Source organism: Salvelinus sp. IW2-2015, unplaced genomic scaffold, assembly GCF_002910315.2.
Source record: "Salvelinus sp. IW2-2015 unplaced genomic scaffold, ASM291031v2 Un_scaffold4153, whole genome shotgun sequence".
Classification (NCBI taxonomy): domain Eukaryota; kingdom Metazoa; phylum Chordata; class Actinopteri; order Salmoniformes; family Salmonidae; genus Salvelinus; species Salvelinus sp. IW2-2015.
Genome location: NW_019945425.1, coordinates 424 through 22,360, shown reverse-complemented (window position 1 = coordinate 22,360; position 21,937 = coordinate 424). Strand labels below are relative to the sequence as shown.

At 41.7% G+C, this 21,937-nt stretch overlaps 1 protein-coding gene and 1 long non-coding RNA gene across 2 annotated transcripts; both read right to left on the bottom strand.

Annotated features, from left to right (window-relative positions):
- Positions 1–3,800: 3,800 nt before the first annotated feature.
- On the bottom strand, positions 3,801–14,492 carry LOC112076946 (signal peptide peptidase-like 2A). The gene is given in 19 exon segments (XM_070441511.1): positions 3,801–4,317; positions 4,698–4,743; positions 5,132–5,165; positions 5,392–5,552; positions 5,633–5,713; positions 6,618–6,717; positions 8,614–8,661; positions 9,087–9,143; positions 9,249–9,323; positions 9,922–10,003; positions 10,994–11,097; positions 11,969–12,063; positions 12,360–12,481; positions 12,483–12,506; positions 12,642–12,775; positions 12,977–13,066; positions 13,267–13,449; positions 13,688–13,798; positions 14,276–14,492. Coding segments are annotated over 19 exon segments (1,614 nt in total). The 5' UTR covers positions 14,330–14,492; the 3' UTR covers positions 3,801–4,304.
- A 1,535-nt stretch (positions 14,493–16,027) lies between these two features.
- Positions 16,028–18,950, bottom strand: LOC112076947 (uncharacterized). Its single transcript, XR_002895297.2, has 3 exons — positions 18,938–18,950; positions 16,524–16,577; positions 16,028–16,200 (listed from the first exon to the last, which is right to left on the bottom strand). It is a non-coding gene; the product is annotated as an uncharacterized lncRNA (long non-coding RNA).
- Between the last annotated feature and the right edge of the window lie 2,987 nt (positions 18,951–21,937).

The window sequence follows — 21,937 nt, the reverse complement described above, 5'->3', positions numbered from 1 at the left end:
GGGACAGGGACTGAGGGAAACAAGGAGCAGTTTCACAACACCTGCACTGGCCAGAACTTATTGCAGAACCAGGCTCTTCTGGGAAAGTTTGACAGAAAACCCATGGTTGGTGTACACAAGCTAGGGCTGTGTCCCAATGGCACCATATTCCCTATATATTGTACTACTAAGTAGTACACTTTATAGGGAAAATAGTTCCATTTAAGAGGCACCTAGAGGTCTTGTAAAAAGTGATAGCAATGCATCATAATAGGTCATTGTAATGAATTATTCATGAACCTCCTGTGACCATTACACTAACAAGGAGTAGCATTACAACAACCTGCATCTGATGCAGAGGGAGGAAGAACTTTGAGAGAACACAAATGATAACATTCACTCACTCCATCAAGGAAATTACAGGTTCAGACAGGACTGGTTTTCCTACAGCCAGTATTCAACCCACGGCCACCACCATCAAGTTCTTCTTACTGAAATTATACTGAACAAAAATATACGCAACATGCAACAAAGATTTTACTGAGTTACAGTGCATATAAAGATATCAGTCAATTGAAATACATGTATTAGGCCCTAATCTATGGATTTCACATGACTGGGAATACAGATATGCATCTGTAGGTCACAGATACCTTAAAAAAAAAAAAGTAGGGGCATGGATCAGAAAACCAGTCAATATCTGGTGTGATCACTATTTGCMTCATGCAGCACGACACATCTCATTCGCATTGTGTTGATCAGGATGTTGATTGTGGCCTGTGGAATGTTGTCCCACTCCTATTCAATGGCTGTGCGAAGTTGCTGAATATTGGCGGGAACTGGAACACGCTGTCGTACATGTTGATCCAGAGCATCCCAAACATGCTCAATGGGTGACATGTCTGGTGAGTATGCAGGCCATGGATGAACTGGGAACAATTTCAACTTCAAGAATTCTGTAAAGATCCTTGCGACATGGGGCTGTGCATTATCATGCTGAAACAAGATGGCGGCAGATGAATGGCACACCAATGGGCCTCAGGATCTCATCACAGTATCTGTGCATTCAAATTGCCATCGTAAAATCCAATTGTGTCATTGTCCGTAGCTTAAGCCTGCCTATACCATAACCTCACCATGGGGCACTCTGTTCACAACGTTGACATCAGCAAACAGCTCGCCCATACAACACCATACACGTGGTCTGCAGTTGTGTGGCAGGTTGGAATACTGCCAAATTTTAGAGTGGCCTTTTATTGCCCAGCACAAGGTGCACCTGTGTAATGATTCGCTATGCACACCTGTCAGGTAGATGGATATCTTGGCAAAAGAAAAGTGCTTACTAACAGAGTTGTAAACACATTTTAGAGAAATACGTTTTTTGTGTATGGAACATTTCTGGGATCTTCTATTTCAGCTCATGAAACATGGGACCAACACTTTACATGTTGCGTTTAAATTTTTGTTCAGTATAGAATGGACAGAGCGTATAAAGGCCTTTGACACTTGCAAAAAATGAATCGTGGTCTAATGATCCCCTGAGTCTAAAACAGATGGAAGTAGGACTTATGTGGTTCTATTGTTTAATTATGTTCTATTATATCGGGGGACCATTTGCTGGTGTCCGTTCTATATCCTGTAGCCTGCATGCATTCATCTGCCTGAAACCGCTGGACAGGAACACATGGGGACTACAACAAACCATCACACACAGCAGCATGACAACCAGACCACCGCGCACAATTAGTGACGCCACATGCACTGTCTGTCTGGCCAAACGCGAACCGGCGACGACTTGACAGTGGCCCGATGTAGCCTGAAACTCTTCAAGAGTGTGTTTTCAACTGACTTTTAGCGGTCTGATGACAAGCTGATCAGAAGCTTCAAACCATTATATATAGCTTAACTATGCTAGTCAGTGGTGTTAGCTAGCTAGATGAACAATCCAGAGACTGATTCCCCTCGGGGTTCCACAAAGACAGAAATTCGTCAGCTAATGTAGCTGGCTAAGCTATTGTTTAATGACAACTTGCCATAGCAAAGACAACAATACCACGAGTTAGCGACACAATCTCTGATAATTTACGCAAAATTAAAACACAGCTAATTTGCAAGCTAGTCAAGACTAATAAAGGCAAGCCTTGAATTGTGGGTCCCAGTACTGTCTCGCGGGGACAATGTCATCTCCACCCCTTTTCTTGGAATCCAACTTTGTCAAGTCATCGCACGAGGGCACGCACGAGTTGGCATGGCTCTGCAGTCACATCGCTTTGTACTCAAGTCTATTGGCGGACAGAGCTAACTGGAGTTGGCTCACTAGTTAGCATCTAACGCCATTGTGGATTGATGGTAATGCGAACGTTAGCTAGCTCAACTACCTAGCCGCGGCATCGCTAGACTCAGCCAGCCGCAGTTTGCATTTCAGCGAACGTTCGGCCGATACCTTTTTACTACCAATGCAAAAGGTGCCCAGATGTTTTACCCAGATGTCGGTGGCACTGGCTAGCCACTGAACCATATCCAACGTTATTCTACATAGATAGTTAAACACAAGTATSCAATACCAACTGATCATGATCTTCTTGACAATCAAGCAGCATGTAAATAACTGCCAACTACTCATATCTCAATCGACTCGCTCGATCTTCCGACCTGACATTCTAGAAGCCCCCATTCTACCTCAAACATTCTACTGGACAAACAAACGCAGAAGAGCACTTTGGTTGGATCTCGTACCATTCTCTTCACCGTTGAGACTCAGGAAGAGCTTCTCCGAGGCTTTTATCCATCTATCGGCGGTGTTCTTTTCTGTTAGCCTTGGAAGGAAAGTCCAGTTGTCGCTGGTGAAATCTGCCCTAGCTGCAGCTCCAGCGGAAGGTTGCTTTTTCATAATTGTGCGACTCTGAACTGACGCCGCTGCGTGACGAAGCCAGCTGAGTCAGCCCCCGAGCACTGAGCACGTCACATGACAGGGGGGGGCAAATACCTGAATATTGATCAATTATTTGATTGATTAATACCCGCATTGATATTAAAGTGTATTGCCATGGGATGAGTGTTTGGATAAGTATATTATGCAACAGGCGTAAGCGTGTACTGTAAACAGGTTTCTAGGTCAATGTGGTAGATCTACATACTTCTCATTCTCAATCTGACTGRTATGTAGGCAAGAAGTGGCAAGTCACCAGTAATAAACTACAACAGGCTGAAACATGACGAACTCCACAGATGAACCCAAAAAAATTACATTTTGCAACAGTACAAAAAGCCACCTCCCTAACTTGTTCTCCCTCTTTAATGTACTCTCCAAGTTTGAGCTCTCCATCTCCCTCCCTTTCTCTGCTATTCTCGCTCTCCCCCTTCCTCACTCATCCCAGGCCTTCCTCCCCCACCCTCCCTCTTTCTCACTCTCTCTGTACATTTATGAGGATGGTAGTTAGACAATACAAATCTATAAAGTAATTCATTAATGGGTACCATGGGCTCAGCAGTCAGTCAGTGCCTTCCCAAACTCACTAACTCAATATTTGCTCTTTCTAAAGTACCGGTGGTAACAAGTACAGGTACAGAGCCGTGTAACACTGACCAGCCCCATCCCCACAGTGACCTAGCTCACAGGTGGACAAAGATATCTGCAAAGGGCCAGTGTGGGTGCAGGCTTTTGCTCCAGCGAGGCAGTAACACAGCTGATTCAACTTATACAGTGAGTTTTTGTTAGTCTATCATTATTTCAATCAGTTATGTCATAGTTAACTGTGAGCTTTAAAGAGACATGAAGTGTTAGATAAAGTACAGGCCACAGAACACACTCAGAGCTCAAATCAGATTGGACTAATTTAAGGCAACAAAAGCAATCAAAGAATGTGTTTCTCAATAACACAAACAAGTTATACAGAAAACCCCAGAACAGYTGTTATCGAAGAAAATACAAAAAATCTATCTTCACCTACAGTTTAACTTTGAATTTAAAATCCCCCAAAACCTGCCAACATGAGTATTAAAGTGCTTTCTCAATAAATCACTTGTATCTTTTACCAAGGCAACACAGTTTAGGCATCATTTTAATATTATAGTTCTTAGCCACTAGTAAGCCTCTCCAATTAAACTGTCTCACTGTCCAATCAACAGAGACCCACCCCTGACCCCTTACCCCTCCCCAGTATAAATCCTATTGATTGATAGACTAGCTATAGTATTTCCCTTGCATCCCATGGATGATAAACTAGATGCTTGATTTGAAGAGTAGAAAAGAGCCCCTGCGTTTGGCTTGTTAGTTGGCTCCTAGATCAGCTGTAGTCAGCACTTTCCTCCTCCGCGTGCCATCGTCAGGTGTTCCATCTAGGAGAGGGAGTGGAGGAGAGGAGTTTATCAGTATAAGACAGACATATGTGATACAACATAAAGCTTAGTCCAGTAGCCAACAGACAGTCTGCTTTGCACAGCCCAGGCTTATTCAGGAGGGTGAAACTGTACAGAACGTCATGTAGAACAGACATTTATCTTCATTGTCATAGAGAATAGCCTATTGTGGTCTGTTCTATGCATTGCATTTCTAACTGCAACGTTCTGAAATGTTCACCCTTCTGAACAGAAGCAAACCACAGGTTTACAGAAAGCATGACGACACGCACATGACAAAACATACAACAAACAAAGCTCCCACGTGGCAACTCCCCCTCTGAATAAAACACAGCTGCACGGGGAAAATTCAAACTCACAAAAACGTTATGAGATGATTGTACTCTGGTAAGGAGAGATGGACGGCTGTTGAAAAAAAATTAAGGGATGCAGACATTGACAAACAGACTAAAGAAATAAAACAATAGAAACAGACTTTTCTAACCTAATGTGTGTGTGTTCCAAGCTAGTGAAATCTGGCATTTCCAGGACTCTAGTGACATCTAGTGACCACGTCGGGTACAGCTGGTCTGAGTATGTAACATGATATTACACATAACTCAAGTTGACATTCCAGTGTTATGTTTTTGATTTGCTAAATGTTTGAAGTAAAGGCTGAAAGGCTGTGAAAGAAGAAAACATAATGGTAGTCTGGAGACATAGGGTAGCTAGATGGCGGGAGGATGCAGTAGAAGAGAGCGTGAGTAGCCCTTACTGGGCCTCAGGGGTTAGAGGTCAGGGGGTGAAAGCACACCTGGCAGTAAGGGTTCCCTGGTGGAGTCCAACACCTGATGGAGATTAAATCATCATCATTACATCACACACTACTGTAAACAACCCTCCATATTAGAAATACATAATGAGAACAAAAACATGTATAATCAAATTTAAATTCATTTCCTGAGTTTGAAATGGAATTAGGCCCAAACCCTTTGAAGTGATCAAATATTCAATTAAATGTAATTAAATAAACTGAATTCCAACCACCTAAGGAAAAGTGTCTTGTCCTCTCACCTCGTAGGTTGTCCCGTTCCAGAACTGCCTCATCTCCCCTCTCCTCCAGGCCAGCAGAGCAGATCCTAGCAGGGTGAATGGAACCAGGTAGAGCAGGGCTGGCTGCCCCATCTTAGTCACCAACATCACCGCAAACGTCAAAACCATACCACACAGGTAGGCTGGGGGAGGGGTGGAGAGGAGATGATCAACACGATGATGATAATGATCAGTAACATATTGATAATGTCCATGTCGTTACCTATGCAGCAGCAGAAAAGGTAGATCTTCTTGGGGCTGTTGACCCACACATCAAACCTGCTGCAATAGGCCACAAGAAGACCTGTTGGGCCAATCAGCAAACAGAATATATGAAGGTCTGAAGCTATCGTCCAATGAGAAGGCAGAACAGAAGGGTGTGAAGATGGAGCTTTAGATCGCACCAGGAAGAAAATTACCTTATGAACAGATCTAGGATCAGCTTACACTCTCCACACATCCTAATTATAACCATTATAGAGGGAAGCATAATACTGACCTTAGATCATTGTCTAGAAACATGGACCCATAGGGCTCTGGTTATTGTTGCAAAGCTACTGGTAATTTACCAAAGTTACCAGAATCTTCAGTCATTTTGGTAATTAACAGGTAATCTATGGCAATCTATGGTAATTTATCTGTGTCCATATTGTCCATGAGTTTCCAGTGGATAGACCATATGGTTCAAGAAAAAAAAACAAATGAATGAAAAAAGCATTTCAACAACAATGGCATTTTTTTCAATTAACTCTGCAACTCTTCCAACTATTGACTTTCTTCACAACTGTCACCAGTTTGKTACCAAAACATTGACAACAAAGACATATTAACATAGTTAAATAAATAGAAAGATATTTCATGCTGAAACCCTCCTGTTAAACACTAATGGTATTCACTAAGTTGATGGTTCATATTTAGGATAATGTTTTATAGTTTTGTCATTCTGTTTTGTCATTATTTTATTATTGTATATATTTTATTATATTTAGATAATTACAGACACCTGTGATAATCTGAAGTACCCAAAAAGCCCACTARAWGGTATCTGATAAAATAAAAACGTACGTTACCGTAATTCTGGTCGTTTACTGGTAAACTTGTAAAGTTTACCGTAATATACCCTCCCTTTGCAACCCTAGCTCTGGTCAAAAGTAGTGCACTATATAGGGCATAGGATGCCATTTGGGATGCAGACATGTTTATCTCACCTGGTACGATGATGTCCCCATAGCCCAGGATGGAGAACTGCATGCCACACAGGTTCTGTGTCCAAGCGGAGAACCGTGGAACACGCATCACTACCGGGAGCTACCAGGGAGACAACACAGGCAACGGTCAACTAACGGTCAACTAATGATTAAATAAAAACCATCTAACACGCTGTTAAATAACAATTGACTAACAGTTAACTAAAGCTCAACCAAAACTAAACTAAAACTCAAATCAATCACAGAGAGACATACTGAGGATTCACTATGATAGATTCTGAATCAAAACCAATTACAGTACTTCCATTACAAAACAGAAAACAGACATACATGTAATGTAAATATGCCAACTGTCAAGCCGTAGTGTTTGTTAATGACATGAACATGAGACACACAGGAAAGCAATCAGTTCACCACCAAATCACACAACAAATATATCAATGTTTTATTAAATTCAGATTAAGAAGTTTGTTAGAGCCAGGACTACGTGATAAAAACTCTTGGCCCTACACATGACGAATCAGACGTTAACACAGCTGTCACGTGACATAAGAGCCGGTCATGTGATAGTTGGTTGGTATGTACTGTATGTTCTGTCTCTCAATTCAATTCCATTTCAATTTTAGGGTCTTTATTGGCATGGTAAACGTATGTTTACATTTCCAAAGCAAGGAACAATCTAGAATATTTATATAAAATGCCCATTTATTCTTGAAGAATATGTCTTATGAACTTAGTAGAACTGTCTTACCCCAGAATAACATCTATGGCTGTTTGACTTCATTGTTTGTAAACAATGTCTTTCTAAAACTAACAGAGCGCAGAGATGAATTKAWTTGATAATTAACAGTACATATGAATCTGAGCAGTAAAGAGATTMATTGAATTGATAATTAACAGTACATATGAATCTGAGTAGTAGAGATGAATTGATCATTAACAGTACATATGAATCTGAGTAGTAGAGATGAATTGTCCTTAACGATCATATGAGATTTCATAAAGTACATATGAATCTGAGTAGTAGAAGATGAATTGATCATTAACAGTACATATGAATCTGATAGTAGAGATGAATTGATCATTAACAGTACATATGAATCTGAGTAGTAGAGATGAAATGATCATTAACAGTACATATGAATCTGAGTAGTAGAGATGAATTGATCATTAAACAGTACATATGAATCTGAGTAGTAGAGATGAATTGATCATTAACAGTACATATGAATCTGAGTAGTAGAGATGAATTGATCATTAACAGTACATATGAATCTGAGTAGTAGAGATGAATTGATCATTAACAGTACATATGAATCTGAGTAGTAGAGATGAATTGATCATTAACAGTACATATGAATCTGAGTAGTGAGATGAAATGATCATTAACAGTACATTATGAATCTGAGTAGTAGAGATGAATTGATCATTAACAGTACATATGAATCTGAGTAGTAGAGAGATGAATTGATCATAACAGTACATATGAATCTGATAGTATAGAATGAATTGATCATTAACAGTACATATGAATCTGAGTAGTAGAGATGAATTGATCATTAACATACATATATGAATCTGAGTAGTAGAGATGAATTGATCATTAACAGTACATATGAATCTGAGTAGTAGAGATGAATTGATCATTAACAGTACATATGAATCTGAGTAGTAGAGGATGAATTGATCATTAACAGTACATATGAATCTGAGTAGTAGAAGATGAATTGATCATTAACAGTACATATGAATCTGAGTAGTAGAGATGAATTGATCATTAACAGTACATATGAATCTGAGTAGTAGAGATGAATTGATCAATTAAAAAGTACATATGAATCTGAAGTAGTAGAGATGAATTGATAATTAACAGTACATATGAATCTGAGTAGTAGAGAGAATTGACAATTAACAGTACATATGAATCTGAGTAGTAGAGATGAATTGATAATTATAACAAGTAATATGAAGGAGCAGTAAAGCGCTGGGGTCTTACTTTCTCATATGGAGTCGAGGGTTCGGCTGGCACCTCCACCGTGTTACCCTGCGTCGAGACAGAACACCCCAACCAGACGCAGTCAGTTTGCATCCCAAATGGCACTATTCCCTACATAGTGCACTATTTTTAATCAGGGCCCAAGGCGCTCTGGTCAAAAGTAARGCACTATGTAAGGAATAGGGTGCCATTTGAAACGCATCCTCAGTTAGACAGTCAGCCATTCAGACCGCAATGCTGCAACGGTACACAGCAGATGAGATCACAGCTACGTAGCCTGATTCTAGTTAGGGGCAGGAGTGTTTACTGGGTCGGGGAACACTCAGTCAAGGAAAACTCCTGACCCTACTGATTGTTAATCAAGCCATTTTAACATCCAGAGATTGAAGATTCAAGTTTTGACAGACACAGAGAGAGAGAGACATATAGGCAGACAGGCAGACAGACAGAGAGACAGACAGATGAGTGGTTACCTTCTCTCCTGCTGCATCTGGACCCAGGGCCACTTGGACCATGATGCTCTCCCCATTCTGTAAATATAAAACACTTAAAACGTGGGACAATGTATTTAACCTGTCTATTAAAAAAAATAGAACAATAACATTGCACTGTATTTAAAGGGGAAAGTGACTCACCGGCATGAACAGAGGAGTGATGAAGACAAAGAACACATCATACAACAGCAGCAGACTCAACAGGATCACACAGATCTGAGGGGGGAGGGGGAGAGAGAGAAAGAGGGGGAGAGAGGGGGGAGAGAGAGAAAGAGGGGGAAGAGAGAGGGGGAGAGAGAGGGGGGGTGGAGGAGGGATGGAAGTCAGTTGAGGGGGAGAGAGAAGAAAGAGAGAGGGAAAGAGAGAACAGATGTTTAGAGACGTGTCCATAGACTTAGTTAGACGACATATTTTTACCTGACCCATTATGGCGTCTGTTAGATTATAGGCAGCGCCATTGAGGCGATCTCCATTTTGAAGTAGTACTTTTTCTTCTACTACTTCTATGWGTTGGTAAACAAACTGAAATGGTGCATACTGCCACCTGGAGTGTGTTGTTTGAACAGGTATAAAAGCCAAGGTTGGTGATCTACTGCCACCTGCAGTTACGGAATTGTTTCTCACGAGTATAATTCATTGGCTGATCCCACCCAGTTGACTACTTTAAAACGGTGGAAGTCCTCAATGTCAATGTCAATGTAAAAACTGTTTATTTCCAAGTATTGATCTATCTCTATGGACGTGTCCAACTGTCTCAGCCAGAGAGTGGCCCTCTTTGTGACTGAAGATCAGAGGGTCAGAGTGATGATTTCACCTTGAAGTTGGACAGTGAGATGGTCTTTAGGAAGTTGAGACAGAAGGCCACACCCAGGAGGTCCTGTAGGATCCAGATCCACCTGGCAATCAAGTAGAGTACAAGGTTTATTTTCTTCATTTTTTTCAACAACACACTTCAGCCTGTCAACTAACTATTAAATATAACCAAACGGATGAAATAATGGTAATAAAGAAATAGGTTATAAAGTGCATGTCAAGCTTATCCTCACAAACATGAGGACAACCATTGACAATGGTTCCTGTGCTTTACCCTGAAATGGCCCAGGAATTCATTGTTAGTTTAGTTTTAGTTAGAGTTTTATAAATGCAAAAATAAGAGCATTTTCCAAGTAATGATCCAGTGAATGAGTAAATGTATAATCTGAGTGAGTTACAATGTGTGAYGGTGGAAAGGGAAGTGAAACCACATTCTCTAGAACATTATAATTATCCACCATGCTTTCGCTCATGGAAAAGTTTCACAGGAGATTAGCTGCGGACCGTGTGTTGCTGTTGTAGACTGGGGACATTTAATGATCCTGTCCACTAATACCTCTATTGTGCTAAGGTCTAAGGACAGTCACTAGCGAGCCCTGTATGAATACACACACAAACATTACCCACCATGATGTTATTCTGTTATTGGAAATTAGAGAGACTAAGAGTTTCTGTCTGTCAGAAAGCGGTCTCAAATTGCACCCTACTCCCTATAAGTGCACTACTTTTGGACCAGCATAAGTAGCACTATAGGGAATAGAGAACCATTTGAGACACATTCAGAGACAGTAGTCAGAGTCAATGAGGCAGTAGTGATGCTGAACTAAGCTAAAACTAAACTAACAGCAACAACACACCTCTACTCTGTTGATGACGTCCGAGTCCTCCAGACTCCCTCACCCCAAACACCACTTCCTGCTTCCTGTCCACCCATCCAAGAATTCCCAAGGGGTGTGTATGTCATGTGTGGGTGTGTGATGGTGTGTGTGTGTGTGTGTGTGTGTGTGTGTGTGTGTGTGTGTGTGTGTGTGTGTGTGTGTGTGTGTGTGTGTGTGTGTGTAGATAGACAGTACCTGTCCTCGTTCCTGTAGACTCCCCAGACCACGGCTACGGTGACACACACAGCAGACAGCAGCACCGACCTCACAGATACACTCCCACCCAGGACCGTCACACTGGAGGAACACAACACACATGAGAGAAGAGAGAAAGACCGCAGCAACCACAGAAAGGTCCGTATTACTCACAAAAACACGTGTGTGTGTGTGTGTGTGTGTGTGTGGGTGGTGAGAGTGAGTGAGTGATGAGTGAGTGAGTGAGTGAGTGAGTGAGTGAGATGAGTGAGTGAGTGAGTGAGTGAGTGAGTGAGTGAGGTGAGTGAGGGGAGAGAGAGAGATGTTCAAGGAGACTGGTATGTGTCTGATTCACTTCTTCATTTTTTACTTCTCAGAACTTCCATATGAAACTATGACCTATGAGTTGTCTATGGAACAGACAGAGAAACTGACAGGGAGGACAGATGTCTATGGAACAGACAGAGAAACTGACACGGAGGACAGATGTCTATGGAACAGACAGAGAAACTGACAGGGAGGACAGATGTCTTTGGAACAGACAGAGAAACTGACAGGGAGGACAGATGTCTGTGGAACAGACAGAGAAACTGACAGGGAGGACAGATGTCTATGGAACAGACAGAGAAACTGACAGGGAGGACAGATGTCTATGGAACAGACAGAGAAACTGACAGGAGGACAGATGTCTATGGAACAGACAGAAAACTGACAGGGGGACAGATGTCTATGAACAGACAGAGAAACTGACAGGGAGGACAGATGTCTGTGGAACAGGGAAACCTACTTTACGTTGTTACTATAGAAAACCTTGACTCTCTGTAAAAACCATGATTTTAATGAGCTGTGACATTTTGCAGACAATACTTTGTTTTCCTTGTTTGGGGGGGGCTATGTTGTTATGGAACCCTAGGAAAATGGTGTGTGTGTGTGTATGTGTATGTGTATGTGTGTGTGTGTGTGTGTGTGTGTCCTCATGGGGCTACACTTGGCCAGGTCCAACAGGGCGTCCAGACAGCTGAAGAGGGCGGTGGCTGACGCTAGGCAAAATATGGCGATGATCACATACACTGGACACACACACACACACACACACACACACACACACACACACACACACACACACACACACACACACACACACACACACACACACACACACACACACACACACACACACACACACAAAGTGTCAAAACACTCCTGAACTAACTCATTATGAGATGATCACTGAGTGTCTAACAGCTTCTGGTGTGGTATGTTTGCTTTGCATATAAAACTGTTAATAAACTGTTAATAAACGTAATACATTATGAAAATGTAATACAAATATATTAAGCAGTGTTTGCCAGAGTGAAAGACTCACCCAGGTACTTGTAGAAGAAGTACATGAGTACCAGCATCAGACACATCAGACCTACAAAAATGACCACCTTTAGGGGAGAGTACAGAGCCAAGTCCCCACTGTCACTCTTCTCCTCTCCTCCTCTCCTCGAGACCACTCAGCCTCTCTCTGACACACAGACACACACAAAACACAGACTGTTACACAGAGTGTAGAGTGGCTGAAGAGTGGACAGCGTGCATGGCTGTCCTTTTCCGAAGGAAATAAAGAAACGTGTGTGTGTGTGTGTGCGTGCAGTCTCACCTCTCACAGGCTCCGCTCCAGTAGCCTCCCAGAGCAACAGTCACCACTCCTATGAGAAGCATGACCACAATGCTGACATCAAACACAGGCACCGCCGGGGCATACAGCCTAACCTGCATCTCCTCACCAAACACCTGGAGAAACACACAGAGAGATCAAACACTAACACACCTGAGACACACACACACACTAGTGTCTCATGTCTATTCTTATTGATTGAAAGAAATACTGTAGATGAGAAGTCAATTAGAAGGCGTGAATAAGCACTATACCATATCTTATAGTGCGTTGTAGTGACCTCTATACCAGAGGACCTACAGTATCAGAGAACTCACATTCTGAGCGTCCAGGAAGTCCCTGTATCTCATCAGAGCCAGCGGAATCTGGACCTTCTCATACTCTGTCACATTGGCTCCCGGGGGACTCTTTAGAAGCAATCAAATGAGAGACAAAACAAAACACATGTCTTAAAAAGCACACACAAAGATGTAGGCCTATCATGTTATACCATAGATGTAAATTAAGTGTTGCATCATAAACACATTGGAGGTAACACTATTGATACATTGTAAATACATTGTAGATACACCTTTGATACATTGTAGATCCATTATCAAAGTATTACCATAGATTTAGTACTGGCAACGATCAGAGCTGCAGCCCCCAGGTCTTGGGCTACCACAGCCTTCTGGCTGATGTTACACTCCCCACTCTTGACCACCACCGCCTTGCCTCTCACTATGTCTGGGCTCACCCCTGCAGAGCTACACAGTAGCCTGGACGACAGGTTCACCAGAGGATACGCAGTCTAACACAGGACAACAGGTACAGTTAGACAATCAATATATTAATAGCTATGATGTATTGTCACTGTAGCAAGGCTGAATCCCAGAGCCACCTAACAGCAGGCTGGATGTCAGGTGAGGTTCGCAAAAGTTCTGTGGGTTCACCAACAGATACTAAAGTCTAACACAGTCGAGGCTGGAGCAAATGGGGGCATAGGGTAGCTGAATAACAGAATGGCGATGTTGCTGGACTGGACTTACAGCAGCGCTGAGTGAGAGTGACAGGTTGGTCCATAAGGAGTTGTAGACCAGGCAGTATTCTTTATCTGTGGCTGCATTTGAGATGTGCAAGATTGCCTCTTGACAGATCACCTGTGTGGAATAAAAACAGTAACTAAGTGAAATGCATACAACCAACATGTATTTCAAAGTAAACAAAGTATAAGAAACAACAACAGATCGTTTGTTCAGAGACTGATCAGTGTTAGCAGTGTAACACTTTTTCATTACACTGTCAGTATCTGTTCCACTCTGAAGCCTGGAAAGGTGGGTACTTCCCCATAGCCAAGCCAGAAAAGAGCTCAGCTGGCAAACTTAGCTGGTGGCTAATTGGCTAGCTAGCTACATGAACATGGCACACTTGCCTAACAGGATAGACACTCGAAATGACAATTGTAAAGGTGACATTATCCATTTGTCGATAGTATTTGTGAAATAAATATCACATAGTTGTTGACATAGTTGGACCTGGCTTGCTAGCTAGCTACATCTATCTCTGTACTGTTATGATAAATACCGTGAGCTAACTAGCTAGCTTTAGCTAGCATAACAGCTAACTTCCCATTTTACCTGAGATGACCGGAGAATGACTGATAAAATAATAATCCACGGAGTTTTTGCCATGTCGGTAACATACGGAATTGAGTAAAAATCGTATTCAGAAAAAACAACTATAATCTGTGATTTGGCACACCACTAGTTTCAATGTCGTCCCTTTTATTGTACTCGCATCATCGTTTTTTAGAGTTAGCCATTCCCTTCCTGTTTCTCATGCTGATGGATCTCGTGACAGCTGACAAAATCTTGGCAAACGCTGACATGCACTGCATTTTATCAATGCATTCACTGTTTCCATATCATTAGATGTCAATATCTCTTCTCAGTATAAATATCATGGTAAATGTTGTTTATATAACTGTCTTCAAGTGTACCGAAGATAATTACAACTAACCCAAGATAGTTCACATGTGATGTGTCTGGTTACACCTTCTGTTTGTGAGTGTACAGGGAAACTAAGGCATCCATTACAACCAATGACTATGATTATTGTCCTTTCAAGACAACTGGGGAAAAAACGTGGTCAAATCATGACGTCAGTGATCTTCAGGTCAGAAGAAGGAGCTCTAGAAAGATGGCCTAGTTTCCGACATGGAATTCCAAGTTGGTTGACCATCCAAAAKATTTGTCCCAGTCGGAGCTAGTTTTTTTCCCCCCTCAGAGTTCTCAGTTGTCTTGAACGCACTGATTTCATTAGTGAGAGATTCCTGAGTTCCCAGTTGTTTTGAATGCAGCATTGTGAGTCAAATGTCAAAGTCATGCAAGTGGTAGAATCTAATTGCATACTCCTTGCGTCCTCTCGACTCCTCAAAATCCATTGGACGAGAAAGCCCGGGGTCCCTCCTCTCTGACCTTCTCCTCCAATGGGTTTTGAGGAGGCGGGTCGAAACCACATGAGATTTTCTCCTTGTCCACATATTGACCATGTAAGGGGGTAAGTGTTAATAACATCTACTTATCATAGTGATGGGTCATTAAACTGAGTATGTTTCCCAAATTGCACCATTTCCTTTATAGTGCACTACTTTTGGCCAGGCCCCATATGGTAGTAGTGCACTATATAGGGAATAGTGTGCCATTTGAGTGTTCCAGGAGGGACGATCAGATATAGCTAGTCAAATCTGACAAAGAAAGACTTCTCTATGATGGCATAGAATTTTTTTTTATTAAGATTCTAGCTAATGAATGAGAAAAATACTACATGTATAAAAACACATTGGCTGAAATCAATACAAAAGCTTTAAAGCTTCTGAACAAGTGTGTACAAGAAACAAAATGGTCCAGTGTGCCCTACCTACACATTTCAAGTTCATTGGAAAACAGCATTCTTTACTTACTCCTGAAGGCAACTCAAAGAACATGGGATGTTTAACAGAATAAAGCGGTTAAAATGGTCTCTGTTCCCAATTTCAACATATGCCCTATATAGTGCATTAATTTTGACCAGGGCCCATGTGTCTCTGGTCAAAAGTAGCACACTATATGAGGACTAGGGTTCCATTTGGGACACAAACAGATAGACATTTCAAGTCTGTAGTTTAAAGTTTGTAGTTTATGATTTGATAATGAAGCAGATACTACTAATCATGTGCCTCATATCTCCACAGTGGCYCAGCCACCACATGAAAAGTAATTTTTCCACAAATCCGACTATAAATACAGGCAAGGCCTAAAAACACAACCACACACTCCTGAACATTTGAGTAAAACATTTGTTCACACAGGCGCACACACACACACAATTGTGATCCRTTTTCTACTCTTACAGTGCAACAGCATGGCAGACAGACAGATAGCAGTGATTTAATATAAATGAATTATATACACGTTCCTGGGTGGTTTCATCATGTGGTCCTTTGTCTGGTTCAGATAAGAGTGTCTTTACAATGCCTCCTCTTCAGATCTACAGCAGTAGTTAGCACAGGCTTCTTATCTGTCTGTGGACAAATAATACATACACACATCACATTCATGTAAAGCAGTGTATATGCAGCTGGCAAATGTACATTAATGTAAAGTTTAAACTTATTACACAAACGTTGAATGAAGCTTTCGTAGACACAAGGATCATGTTAACACAGTACTGATAACATGTTGACATCACAGTAGCAACACGGTACTGATAACATGTTGACATCACAGTAGCAACACGGTACTGATAATACGTTGACGTCACAGTACTGAAAACACGTAGATATCACAGTAGTAACAGTACTGAAAACACRTTGATATCACAGTAGTTTTTTAAAATTTATTTCACCTTTATTTAACCAGGTAGGCCAGTTGAGAACAAGTTCTCATTTACAACTGCGACCTGGCCAAGATAAAGCAAAGCAGTGCGACAAAAACAACAGAATTAAACATGGCATGGGATAAACAAACGTACAGTCAATAACACAATAGAAAATCTGTATACAGTGTGTGCAAATTAAGTAAGGAGGTAAGGCAATAATAGGCCATAGTGGCGAAATAATTACAATTTAGCAATTAAGACTGGAGTGATAGATGTGCAGATGAGCATGTGCAAGTACAAATACTGGTGTGCAAAAGAGCAGAAAACAAACAAACATGGAGATGGGTAGGTAGTTGGTTAGATGGGCTATCACAGATGGGCTGTGTACAGCTGCAGCGATCGGTAAGCTGCTCTGACAGCCGATGATTGAAGTTGTGAGGGAGATATAAGTCTCCAACTTCAGTGATTTTTGCAATTTGTTCCAGTCATTGGCAGCAGAAAACTAAGGAAAGGCAGCCAAAGAGGGTGATGGCTTTGGGGATGACCAGTGAAATATACCTGCTGGAGCGTGTGCTATGGGTGGATGTTGCTATGGTGACAGTGAGCTGATAAGGCGGAGCTTTACCTAGCAAAGACTTATAGATGACCTGGAGCCAGTGGGTTTGGCAACGAATATGTAACAAGGACCAGCCAACGAGCGCATACAGGCCGCAGTGGTGGGTGGTATATGGGGCTTTGGTGACAAAATGGGTGGCACTGTGATAGACTACATCCAATTTGTTGAGTAGAGTGGTGGAGGCTATTTTGTAAATGACATCGCCGAAGTCAAGGATCGGCAGGTAGTCAGTTTTACGAGGGTATGTTTGGCAGCATGAGTGAAGGAGGCTTTGTTGCAAATAGGAATCCGATTTTAGATTTAATTTTGGATTGGTTATGCTTAATGAGTCTGGAAGGAAGATTTACAGTCTAGCCAGACACCTAGGTATTTATAGTTGTCCACATATTCTAAGTCAGAACTATCCAGAGTAGTGATGCTAGGCAGGCGGAGCGGGCAGCGATCGGTTGAAGAGCATGCATTTAGTTTTACTAGCGTTTAAGAGCAGTTGGAGGCAAGGAAGGAGTGTTGTACGGCGTTGAAGCTCGTTTGGAGGTTTATTACACAGTGTCCAAGAAGGGCCAGATGTATACAGAATGGTGTCGTCTGCGTAGAGGTGGATCAAAGAATCACCAGCAGCAAGAGCAACATCATTGATAAATACAGAGAAAAGAGTCAGCCTGAGAATTGAACCCTGTGGCACCCCCATAGAGACTGCCAGAGTCCGGACAACAGGCCCTCCAATTTGACACACTGAACTCTATCTGAGAAGTAGTTAGTGAACCAGGCGAGGCAGTCATTAGGAAACCAAGGCCGTTGAGTCTGCCGCTAAGATTTTTTTTTATTTCACCTTTATTTAACCAGGTAGGCTGGTTGAGAACAAGTTCTCATTTACAACTGCGACCTGACAGAATACGTTGACTGACAGAGTCGAAAGCCTTGGCCAGGTCGATGAAGTCGGCTGCACAGTACTGTCTTTTATCGATGGTGGTTATAATATCGTTTAGGACCTTGAGCGTGGCTGAGGTGCACCGTGACCAGCTCAGAAACCAGATTGCACAGCGGAGAAGGTACAGTGGGATTCGAAATGATCGGTGATCTGTTTGTTCACTTGGCTTTCGAAGACTTTAGAAAGGCAGGGCAGGATGGATACAGGTCTGTAACAGTTTGGGTCTAGAGGGGCTCCCCCTTTGAAGAGGGGGATGACCGGGCCGCTTTCCAATCTATAGGAATCTCAGACGATTCGAAAGGGAGGTTGAACAGACTAGTAATAGGTTGCGACAATGGCGGCGAATAATTTTAGAAAGAGAGGGTCCAGATTGTCTAGCCCAGCTGATTTGTAGGGATCCAAATTTTGCAGCTCTTTCAGGACATCAGCTGTCTGGATTTGGGTGAAGGAGAAGCAAGGGGGGGGGGGGTCTTGGGCCAGTTACTGCGGGGGTGCAGAGCTGTTGGCTGGTAACAAAGTACTGATAACACGTTGATATCACAGTAGCAACACAGTACTGATAACACGTTGATATTACGTAGTAACAACACTGATAACACGTTGATATCCCAGTAGCAACAACAGTACTGATAACACGTTGATATCCCAGTAGTAACAATACTGATAACACGTTGATATCCCAGTAGCAACACAGTACGATACACGTTGATATACAGTAGTACAAACTGATAACACGTTGATATCCCAGTAGCAACACAGTACTGATAACACGTTGATATCCCAGTAGCAACACAGTACTGATAACACGTTGATATCCCAGTAGCAACACAGTACTGATAACACGTTGATATCATAGTATTAACACAATAGTAACACATTATACAGAAAGTGTCTCACCTCATTATTCCTGATTGCTCTCAGACCCTCCTTGATAACCTCCTTTAGATTTCATCTGGGCTTGAACAGAGTTCACCTATACACCACACACACACACCGTCATAATGAACCGAAGACTTGGATAACGGTTTGTAACTGCTTGGAATTTTACCTAGTAGATATGACATAAGGCTCTGTTTTCTGTGTGAGGGTAGGTGGTCAGTACGTACTGATGAGAGCCCAATGCCCATGTCTCCTGAGCCTACGTGTGTTGTGTGAACAAAGTTGGTTGGTTCTCCGATCATTGAACGGTCTATCCTCCGTCGCCTCTTCTGTAAAGCATTAAAGAAATTTCCACTGGATTCATAAGGTGAATGCACAACTGTAATCGCTCTGATAAGAGCGTCTGCTAAATGACTTAATGTAAATGTAATAGATTACTAAAGAAACTGTTTTATGCAGACACTCACACAGGCTGATAAGAAGTACAGAAGATGAGAAGGCCTGGTTCTATTTCAGTGTCTAGCACCTTCACCTTTAGTGTCCACACTTCATAGACTGAAAGGTCAGGAGTAAACAAAACAGTGATTTCTTGTGTGTTGTGTGTACTCACAGGCTGAGGCTGCTCTCCAATGCAGCAGCTGAAACACACCCAGAACTCAGTCATGCTGCGGCAGCTTCCTCTCTCTTCTATTTCTTATTTTTCTCTCTCTTCAGCCCTCTGTCTTCCTGTTCACTTCACAGCCGATGCCACAAACAGCCGGCGGAAGCAGATTACAGACAGACATACACTCACTGCTGGTGTTTCTGTAAACACACACTCTGACACACACCACTCTCCCCAGGGCCTGAGCACACACAACCCTGTGGAAACATAGAATCAGAAGACAGTTGACATATCTTTGCATTAGTTATGTTAAATATAAGTGAGATTTGGTAATGGACAGAAGATTTTGTGACCTGGCTATGTAGTCCTAGTAGTAGCTGGTATGCTAACTAGACAGTGTTGCATTGGTAGTTGTGGTAAAGATAAAAGGACAGAGTGGGTCTGGAAAAAGAGAGAGACTAACCAAGTCATAAGAGGAAGGAACTCGAGCAACATGCGCCAGCACCAGTAACACATTACTGTACCTGCCTACTAGAGAAACTGTATTTTCCCCTGAAATGTCATCTAGCAAAAACTCCCCTTCAATATCACACTACAGAATAGTCCACTGACTAGGAGACTTAGGGGGGACTCAGTGAAAGTACAGCGATGGACGGTACAATAGCATACACCATTTCACATATATATTAATTTAGCAGCAGTGGCCCCCCGCCCCATGTTACCCTTACCACACCGCTGGGGGAAAAAAACTCTGGCATAGATAGATTTCATCGCAATTTAACTGGTCCAGATGGTCGGTTTTTAACATTCAAAACGTATATTATTCTATATTTAATAACATGCTGACACCCAGTCTTCTCAGTAAAAAACATAGTCTAATAAATTCAACTCTATAATACTGCTACCCATAGTGGAGGATAAACCATGACTCGATAGACAGACAGACCAGCCCTTCATCTTGTGGCCCAGGAAGACAAGACAGTAGACATCTCTCATTTGTTGTCTGTAGTTTACACGACCACTTTATAAAAATACCAGAGCGGTGTGAGCTCAGACACCTCTGCCTCACCCTCCACAGATGGTGGTGATAGAGTTAGAATAAAATACTTTTGTTTACTCAGGGAACTAGGCTATTCATTTCACCCTGGAACAGTTGAGACAGACAATGTCATTATTCGATACCATCTGCTCTACTATAGTGTTTTTACAATCTCTACTACAAACTAGAGAAGTCTACAAATCCACTAACTATTTACAAGTTTAATTAAAGACCAGGATAGGTGTTCTTGAGTAGCTAAAAATACTTGTATGGTCATCAATGATCTAAGGTGTTTGTTAATGACATTGAAGCCCAAACAGGTTTAGAACATTTTTCTCAGATATTAACCAAATGATTCTGAACTGTGGGTTGTATTGATTACAAACAATTCACTAACTAGGGAGGGACCATATTTGTAGTACTGCCACTAGTTCGATAAATTTTTACAGTAGAAGGTACTTACTCTCAATAGCTATTTCATTGCCAAAGTCGTTTAATTGAAATAGGCCAAGAAGATTCAACTTATTTCAGGGTTTCTCTAGCGCAGAGCGGCCTGAAGACACAAGCAGGAAAGAGCGAGGTTGTGGTTTTCAAACTGACAGCTAAGTAAGTTAGCTAGCTAACCTCTAACTACGGTTGCTAAATCAGTAAACTGTACTCTGAAACTTGACAGAGGACCGATTTTGGAAATACATCTACACGTAGCTGTGAACTTTGAAGGTTGGACCTAATTTCAAATAAGATTTAAGTTAATTAGATAGATTTGTGGGGGTAAAAAAATAAGGTAAAAGAGACATACCTGCTGGCTAACTTCCCGAAGTTGCAGACGAAAAAATATCTTCCTGCTTTGCCTTGGCGCAATGCTTTCTGGGATATGGTGTTCAATGAAACATTATTACCTAAAAGCAGACTTATTCAAAGAAAAGCAGACAATTCTTGCGAAACTCTCGTGCTTCTTCTGTTGTTTTTTTTACTACTACAAACGGGCAATTTTTCCAATGTTGAGCTAATTTCTTGATACAGTTTTTGTTTCTATCCTAATGGCGTCTTTTTGTAGGAACTAACTCTGACATGGTTCTTGGACAGAGAGTTTTTGTATTAAGGTCTGTGGTAAATATGTTTTCTTCTATGAGATAATCATCGCTAACGTCATTTTTTTGTGAATTTGGAAGCATTTGTGTAATTTGAAAAGCACATAAATTCTTCATAATTAATAAAGGAAATGTTAACTGACTAATATTATCTCGTAGAACAAAACGTATAAGATATCCTAAGCCTAGCCTATATTTTCGCGTTTGTCCCAAAAGCCTATTCTTCCTCATTCATTTTCGCCATATGAATGGTAACTAATTCCCGGGTTTCAGGTCTACAAGCA